Raw genomic sequence first — 9,735 nt, forward strand, 5'->3', positions numbered from 1 at the left:
TCTAAGTTAGGTCTATGGTATCTTAAAGAATGAGACTTTACTCTTCTCGAATACTTAGATACAGATCTAGCAGGATGCATAGTTGATAGAAAGAGTACCTCGGGTACTTGTCAATTGCTTATCTTGGTTTTCAAGGAAGTAAAGTACTATAGCTCTATCAATGGCAGAAGCAAAGTATGTGGCTCTTGGAAGTTATTGTTCTCAAATCTTATGGATAAAACAACAACTAAGAGACTTCGGAATCGAAGACTTATGCACTGAGATCAAATGTGACAACACCAGCGCGATTAATCTCACTAAGAATCCAATTCTTAATTCAAGAGCAAAGCATATAGAGATTTGACATCATTTTATTAGAGATCATGTTCCAAATGGAGAAGTCTTGATTCAATTCATTGACTTAAAGAATCAACCGGCGGACATTTTTACAAAGCCACTAGAGAAAAGTCTATTTGAGTCTATTCGTTCTAGGCTAAATATCTTAAAATCTGAAGAAGCTCAGACTTAGGGATAAAAGTCTAAAGATGCTCAGACCCAGAAAATCAAGAATCACGACTGTAAGTCATTTCAGTTATAGCAATTTATCTTTCGGATAAAAACTCGAAAATGTACGATTGTTTATTAATCTGCAATTGATTGATGTTATCTTCCCAAGTTTTTGAAATTGTGGAAATTATTCTTTTTCGAAGAGGAAGTTATCTTTTTGAGATGATAGTTATCTATTTAAAAAAAGGCAGTTATTTTTAAAAAGGCATTTATATCTTTCCTTTTATGACGATCCGTATACCTCGTTTCGATTACCTAAAATATTATCCTTCTTCTTCATTTTTACTCACAAACCCTAGAAGCACAGAAATTCGCTTTCTTACTTTTTCTCTCTAGTTTAATCCTTAAAGTTTTCATCTTTCTCGCGAATCGAGTTTGGAAACTCTCTCAAAGATTGTAAAAATGTCTTCCCAAAGAAAGTTCTCAAGAATTGCAAGCAGGGGACCACAGCATATGCGTGAGAGTCCTAAGCATTTTTACCTGACCGAGGAAGAAGAATCTCCAAGGCAACAGCAAAGTTCACAACATTCTCAACCGCGCCATTCTCCTCAAGCTAGACCACAGAATGTTCAGCAACAACAAGCGGAGGAAGAAATTATTGAGGATGTCGAACCTGTAAGGACTCTTAAGCCTGCTTTTACCTTCAAACTCTACTCTGCCTTAAAGGATGGAGGTTCTCCAATGACCTTTATTGATGAATTTTTGAAAGAAAAGGGGTACCAAAATGAAACCCATTTTTTTTACAAATGATGGAACGTTTGTGGATTGCTCCCGTTGGCTTAGCAGAAAGGGCTTTTGCAAATTTCCCAAGCGATCCACGTGTTGGAGGATTTAGTCAACCTGATGGAAATGATGATAAAAAGATGTTCACTCATTTTAAGTCTAGAATGGGCGTTGCTGCGAACATTCGAGGAAGAAGAGCAAATCGGTTTCGTTTTGAGGAACATAAGCGAGTTTACTCTAAGTTGTTGAAGCGAGGAGTGATGAACCCAAGGAGTGTGGATTTTGATTTTCTCGACTCTCTGAACATGAAGTTACGGGAGAAATTTACTTTACTTCAACTTGAACGATTTTGCTATGAGACAACAGTAGCTCATCCAGAACTTACTACGTATTTCTATTCCAATCTAAGCTTCTTGGATGCGAATAGATTTTCTTTCAGTGTTAAAGATCATGATTATGTGGTTGATATGGACACTCTGGCTGATGTGATTGGAATAGAGAGAAGAATGTTCCAATCAATTAGTGTGTCTATTGGTCATGCAACTGTGGAGCTTGTTTGAGATGGAATGGCAGAAGGCCGGATTTCGTACTTGAGGATGAGTGCCTCAAATATCTTGCTTCATAAGATTGTGATTAATTGTCTTAGACCCAAATCCACATCAAAGACTGACATCTCCAATTCAGAAGCGAAGCTGATGTATACTATCAATGCCAATAAAAAGTTCTCTCTGCCACACACTATCATGTTTCACATGTATAAATCAATGGTAAAGGACAAGGGCCAACTTCCTTATTAAGCACTTGTTACTCAGTTATTCAGACATTTTAAAATTCAGCCTCCCAAAATCATGTGTTCAAACCTGTAATCAAATGGTGGTGGGAATGAAGATGGTTTAAAAAATGCGTCTAAATGAGCTAAATAAGGCTTTAGAGAGATTTAAGGAGAAGACTCCTGTCAAAACTTGTCAAGACACTGTGGCTGCAAAACGGAAAGGCAAGGAGCCCATGACAGCTCCATCTAAGAAAAGGAGAGCACTCATCTTGTAGGATGAAGAAGATGAGGAAGACATCACCATTTCCGCTCTTGCCTTAAGGAACTTACAACGTCTTGTTCCAGAGACAGGAACCAAGACAGAGAAGAAACAGAGCAGAGGAGTGAAGAGAGGGAATCGATGAGGAAAGAAGTAGAGGAAGGAAGAACTGCAGAAGAAGAGCAAAGAGGAGAACAAGGTCATTGTGTCATTGAAGAAGAAACAGAGCATGAATAATACTTCTCTCTACTGAAGGCACTGAAATAGGGGGAGCTGCTGATAAAAGAGGTACTCCTTCACTTGTTTTTACTAGTGATGATGTTAGTCATTCTCCTGTTGATCCAAAAGATGTATATGCCTTTCAATTTCCTGAAGAAGGTAACGAGATTTCATCTCCAAGTTTGGGTGCTCATGCTAAAGTTCCATCATCTGCCAATACTCCACAAACTGATTATGCTGAAGCAAGCACTCAAACTAACAACTCAGCAGACTTTAGAAGATTGCTTGATGTTCTTATGGAGATGAGAGGTCAGATTTATGCTTTGGGATGCAAATTTAAGAATATGCAGAATGCCAATCAAGCCTTTTCAGTTTCATTGCTCAATCAAGTTCGGGCCCTTAATCTTCAAGTTCAAGCAATTGCCAAGGCTGAGGAAATAGTGCAACTGAAGGAGGATCTGAGAAAACTGGAGGAGACTGTCAAGTCGATGGGAGATTTCCAGCTTGTTCGCATTCCAAAACAATCTTAATTTTATCAAATTCTCTTTTTTGTCTCTACCTTTTTTATGTTGACAAAAAGGGGAAGAAGTTGGTACAAATTTGATTTGATTTTTAAATTTGACTTTGACTTTAATTTGTGTTTGGTTGTGACTGGTTTGGATTGTGTTTTGATCGTTTAAAGCTTGCAGTATCTTAAGCATTGTTGATATTTATGACAAAGATAGTTGTTTTTACAGGACTAACTTACTTCCCTTGGATGCATATTCGATACTATCCTTATCCTAATCCATTTTATCTTTTATGAGATATCCTTGTTTGGTTGAGTATTGTCTTGCAGGTTAAAAGTATCTAAATCTACAGGAAAGTTTTGTCACCATCAAAAAGGGGGAAATTATTGGAGAAAACTTCCTTATTTGTTTTGAAACTGACAAAACATTTTCATCAGTCTAGTCTGAAGACTTGCAGACTCTTTCATTAAAGTCTGAAGACCATTAGACTTAAGATTTAAAGTCTGCTCTTATTGACAGTTTCTAGACTGACGAAGAAGACTTATCTAGATTCAAGTAATTCTTTAAGGTTTTGATTCGAGCGGCTAAAGAAGTTATCACGGCTAGAGATGGCATCTCAAGATCTATTATTCGTTTTGAATTTAATTCGAGTAATTTGGATCTATTGATTGACGAAGTATACTTGGAAGGTCCTATTTATGGAAACCTAGATCCTGATTGTATGTGCGAGCATGATTGGTGGGCTATTATCATATTCCTTAAGTAACTCGAGATCTCCCTAATTGATTCTATCTAGCGGGTAGATTGGAAAACTCCTTTGGAAGGTGCCATCGGATATTAAGGCATGGAGGACTAAATAAGGAAGACGCTCTAGTTATTCGAGTGTGTGCACGATAGATAAATTTCAAAGTTTGAAACTCTTTGTTCTTTATTGATTCAATTATTGAGCGTAAATTTGTACTCAAAAGAGAGTTTAGATATTTGTGAGGCCTTGAGGAAGTGTATCAAACTCTCTACATTGTGGAATCAAGGACATAATACTGTAACAACTCTTTTGATTCATAGTGAAATCCAGCCGGTAGGCTGTCAATGCGGGAGAGTAGACGTAGGCTGCCAAACCACTATAAACTTTGTGTTCTTATTCTCTTCCCTGAACTCTTTTATTTTGTTCGTAACTCTATTTAATCGTTAGATTCTGATTTCCTTTGTAAAAGTCTATTGCTAACTAGACTCAGGTTAAAAGTAAAGTTTCACACTATATTTTGCAAAATTTATTTTCGCACCTATTCACCCCATTCTAAGTACTCGTACTAGCACTTTCAATAGGTCATCATATGTCATATGGCAGGTTCTTGATACAAGTGTCTAAAGATTCATCAAACAAATGCACATGACAATTACCGTTTCCTTCTTTCTTTACAGTTGATTTCTACGATTCTAGATCATTTAACTAGAGGTTACCCACCACTTACTATGGAAAAGCAAGAGAAGATAACATCTGACTTCTTTAAAAGAAAACTTGGCAGAAAGATTGTTCAGAGTGAACCAAGGAAAGAAGATGCGATTAAACATAAACCTAGTAAGAGAAAGGGGACTCGTAAGGACAAAGTGAAAAAATAAGACAAGCCAAGAAAATTCTTTCAAGATAAAATGAAAAAAAAAAAAATGAAGAGCCTGATGAGGATGCTGTGTTGATATTCAAAAACTATCTAAGCCATTGGGTCATTGATAAGGCTCAGTTTTATGACGATGGCCTAATCCATATTCACATGCTGAATTATAACATTGTGAATGCAAACAATTGTTAAACCAACAGATGTAGTTTGATGTGACGGTTGTCAACGATTGTCTTTATTCTGTCAATGTGACTATTCCGCTGCTAGATTAGGTTATTTCAAAAAAACTGGGAAAAGGGTGGCAGAGCTCTCTGTTTGAGGTTTCATTTTTATGGTGATGAAATAGATGTTCATTTTTTGCAAGAGGAGATGTCACGTGCTGAAGCTTACAATACTGTGAATGCAAACAATTGTTAAACCATTAGATGAGTCTCTTATTAAAGCATTGATCCATGTTCCATTTTTTTGTCAATCAACTCTCCTTATTATAGTAACTGTAGTTTGATGTGACGGCTGTCTTTATTTTGTCAAGATGATATAGTCAATGCAGTCGTTCTTACAAAAAATGATACATTTTTTAATTACTATGAATTCAGACACCTCTTTTATAATTCAGGAGTTTCCGCTGCTGGATTAGGTTCTTTAAAAAAACTTGGGAAAATGGTAGCGGTTGCTTTGGAAGAGAATATGCTCTACCTAAGCCCGCCATTTCAAAACCACAACATCTCTGGACAAGAAAATAGGTTATAGGTCATACTATGTCATATGGCATGTTCTTGATACAAGTACCTAAATATTCATCAAACAAATGCACATGACAATTACCATTTCCTCCTTTCTTTACAGTTGATTTTTGTGATTCAAGATCATTTAACTAGAGGTTACCCATCATTTACTATGGAAAAGTAATAGAAGATAACATCTAACTTCTTTAAAACAAAACTTGGCAGGAAGATTGTTTAGAGTGAACCAGGGAAAGAAGATGCGATTAAACATAAACCTAGTAAGAGAAAGGGAACTCGTAAGAATAAAGTGAAGAAATAGCCAAGCCAAGAAAATTCTTTCAAGATAAAATGAAAAGAAATGAAGAACCTAGTGAGGATGTTGTGCTGATATTCAAAAACTATATAAGCCATTGGATCATTGATAAGGCTCAGTTTGATGACCACGGTCTAGTTTATAGTCACGTGTTGAATTACAACATTGTGAATGCAAACAATTGTTAAACCAACAGATGTAGTTTGATATGACGGTTGTCAACAGTTGTCTTTATTTTGTCAATGTGACTATTCCGCTGTTGGATTAGGTTCTTTAAGAAATCCTGGGAAAATGGTGGCAGAGCTCTATGATTGAGATTTCATTTTTATGGTGATGAAATAGATGTCCATTTTCTTGAAGAGGAGATGTCACGTGTTGAAGCTTACAACATTGTGAATGCAAACGATTGTTAAACCAACATATGGGTCTCCTATTAGAGCATTAATCCATGTTCCATTTTTTGTCGATCAACTCTCTTTTTATGTCAATCAACTCTCCTTATTAATAACAGTAGTTTGAAGTGACAATTGTATTTATTTTATTAGGATGACATAGTCAGTGCAGCCGTTCTTACAAAGAATGATACATTTATGAATTACTATGAATTTAGTCACCTCCTTTACAGTTCAAGAGTTTCTGCTACGAGATTAGGTTCTTTTAGAAAATCTAGGAAAATGGTGGCAGAGCTCTATGTTTGAGGTTTCATTTTTATGGTGATGAAATGGATGTCCATTTTCTGCAAGATGAGATGTCACGTGCTAATGCTTACAACATCAGGAATGTAAATGATTCTTAAACCAACAGATGGGTCTTCTATTAGAGCATTGATCCACGTTCCATTTTTTTGTCAATCAACTCTCTTTTTGTGTCAATCAACTCTCTTTATTAATAACAATAGTTTGAAGTGACAATTGTCTTTATTCTATTAAGATGACATAATCAGTGCCGTTCTTACAAAGAAGGATACATTTCTGAATTATTATGAATTCAGTCACCTCCTTTATAGTTCAGGAGTTTCCGCTGCTAGATTAGGTTATTTCATAAAATCTGGAAAAGGGTGGCAGAGCCCTATGTTTGAGGTTTCATTTTTATGGTGATGAAATGGATGTCCATTTTCTGCAAGATGAGATGTCACGTGCTGAAGCTTACAACATTGTGAATGTAAACGATTGTTAAACCAACAGATGGGTCTCCTATTAGAGCATTGATCCATGTTCCATTTTTTTTCCAATCAACTCTCTTTTTGTGTCAATCAACTCTCCTTACTAATAACAATAGTTTGAAGTGACGATTGTCTTTATTCTGTCAGGATGACATAGTCAGTGTAGCCGTTCTTACAAAGAATGATGCATTTTTTTAATTATTATGAATTCAATCACCTCTTTTATAGTTCAAGAGTTTCCGCTGCTAAATTAGGTTATTTCAAAAAATCTGGGAAAAGGGTGATAGGGCTTTATGTTTGAGGTTTCATTTTTATGGTGATGAAATGGATGTCCATTTTCTGCAAGAGGAGATGTCACATGCTGAAGCTTACAACATTGTGAATGCAAATGATTCTTAAACCAACAAATGGGTCTTTTATTAGAGCATTGATCAATGTTCCATTTTTTTGTCAATCAATTATCTTTTTTCGTCAATCAACTCTCCTTATTATAGTAACTGTAGTTTATGTGACGGTTGTCTTTATTCTGTCAAGATGATATAGTCAATGCAACCGTTCTTACAAAGAATGATACATTTCTGAATTACTATGAATTTAGTCACCTCCTTAACAGTTCAAGAGTTTCCGCTGCTGGAATAGGTTTTTTTAGAAAACCTTGGAAAATGGTGGTAGTTACTTTGGAAAAGAATATGCTCTACCCGAGACCCCCATTTGGAAACCAAGACTTCTCTGGACGAGAAAACAGGTCATGGGTCATAATATATCATATGGCAGATTCTTGATACAAGTGCCTAAAGATTTCTCAAACAAATGTACTTGACAATTACCGTTTCCTCATTTCTTTACAATTGATTTATGCGGTTTTAGATCATTTAACAAGAGGTTGCCCAACATTTAAAATGGAAAAGCAAGGGAAGATGACATATGACCTCTATAAAAGAAAACTTGGCAGGAAGATTGTTCCGAGTGAACCAGGGAAAATAGATGCGATTAAACATAAATCCAGTAAGAGAAAGAAGACTCGTAAGGACAACGTGAAGAAATAGGACAAGCCAAGAAAATTCTTTCAAGATAAAATGAAAAGAAATGAAGAGCCTGGTAAGGATGCTGTGTAGATATTCAAAAACTATCTAAGCCATGGGGTCATTGATAAGGTTCAGTTTGATGACTAAAGTCTAGTCCATAGTCACGTGCTGAATTACAATATTGTAAATGCAAACAATTGTTAAACCAACAAATGTAGTTTGATGTGATGGTTGTTAACGGTTGTCTTTATTCTGTCAAGGTGACTATTTCGCTGCTGGATTAGGTTCTTTCAGAAAACTTGGAAAAATGGTGGTAGAGCTCTATGTTTGAGATTTCATTTTTATGGTGATGAAATAGATGTCCATTTTCTGCAAGAGAAGATGTCACGTGCTGAAACTTATAACATTGTGAATACAAACAATTGTTAAACCAACAGATGGGTCCCCCCTATGTCCCCTTACTTATTCATGTTGGTAATGGAAATCTTCTCTGGCATTTTGAATGCCCGCACTTCGTGTAGGGAGTTTAAGTTTTACTGGAGATGCAAACCGGCTAAGCTATCGCATTTGTTTTTCGCCAATGATGTATTCTTGTTTAGCCAGGCGAATTGGCCTTCGGTGTCGATGCTCAAGAGATCACTGGATATCTTTTCCTCCCGGAGTGGTTTGTTTCCTAATAAGAGCAAGAGTGAAGTCTTTCTTTCCGGCAGTTCCCCTTCTCTCAGGAGGAACATCCTATGGGCCTTCGGTTTCCAAAAGGGACATTTGCCGGTTCGATATCTAGGTGTGCTGATTATCTCTTCTAGGCTGGGTAAAGCGAACTGTATAATTTTGGTAGACCGTATTACTGCAAGAGTCCAATCATGGACACATCGTTTTCTTTCTTTTGCAGGAGCGTCTTCAGTTAATAAGGTCAGTCCTACATTCCATTCAAGCCTATTGGGCTAGTGTATTCACTTTACCTGTTTCGGTACTAGAAATAATAGAGCAGATTTTAAGACAATTTCTATGGAAAGGCTCATCTCTTACTCGGGGTGGGGCAAAAGTCTCATGGGACGATGTGTGTCAACCTAAAGTAGAAGGTGGTCTTGGTATTCGTAAACTTCGTGATTGCAACAGGGCGACAATGTTGAAATACATTTGGGTGTTGTTTACTGATAAATAATTGCTTTGGTGTCGGTGGATTCATAGCAATTTCTTAAAAAGGGATAACTTTTGGGTTGCCCCCAAGCCTACAGTTTGCTCGTGGGGGTGGAAAAAGATCCTTCAACTGAGGAGGGAATTTCAGCCCCTTTTCAGGTGGAAAGTGGGGAATGGTGTTTCTATCTCCGTGTGGTTCGACTGGTGGAATCCTCTAGGCCATTTGAACCTATTCTTGCCGGAGTCCATTATTGAAAGATTTGGTCTCTCCAGACATGCTTCTGTTGCAGAATTTTTGTCACCTGCGGGTCAAGTTGCGAGGATTTTATTGCAGGAGTGGCACCTTGCTTTACCGATTCTCTCTTCTAGCCCCGATCAGTTTTATTGGCATGGTAACTCTTCTGGTATCTTTGCGATAGGCTCTGTATGGGAGATCATTCGTACTAAAAAGTAGGGGTGTAAACGGGTCGGGTCGGGTCGGGTCGGGTCTTGATGTTACCCGACCCGACTTGAAACATACGGGTCACATGCTGTGACCCGACCCGACCCGACCGGACCGGACCGGACCCGAAACGCATTAAACTCGCATAGGAAATTCAGGTCGGGTCAAGTTGGTTCGGGTCGGGTTTCCCCTTTTTTTTTTCTTTTTTTTTCTTTTTTTCGGGTGAGAGTCGAACGGGGCATCCATCTTCATTGTTGTTCATGACTTCTCGCAACTGTTATAGG

At 37.3% G+C, this 9,735-nt stretch overlaps 1 protein-coding gene across 1 annotated transcript; it reads left to right on the top strand.

Moving 5' to 3' along the window:
- The first annotated feature begins 4,501 nt into the window (after window positions 1-4,501).
- LOC139883131 (uncharacterized) lies at window positions 4,502-9,463 on the top strand. The gene is made up of 5 exons (XM_071867344.1): window positions 4,502-4,625; window positions 5,261-5,387; window positions 8,307-8,703; window positions 8,762-8,997; window positions 9,061-9,463. Exons 1-5 carry the CDS (start codon window positions 4,502-4,504, stop codon window positions 9,461-9,463), a joined length of 1,287 nt encoding a protein of 428 aa, XP_071723445.1.
- The last annotated feature ends 272 nt before the right edge of the window (window positions 9,464-9,735 follow it).

The sequence above is a fragment of the Rutidosis leptorrhynchoides genome, unplaced genomic scaffold, assembly GCF_046630445.1.
Source record: "Rutidosis leptorrhynchoides isolate AG116_Rl617_1_P2 unplaced genomic scaffold, CSIRO_AGI_Rlap_v1 contig358, whole genome shotgun sequence".
NCBI lineage: Eukaryota > Viridiplantae > Streptophyta > Magnoliopsida > Asterales > Asteraceae > Rutidosis > Rutidosis leptorrhynchoides.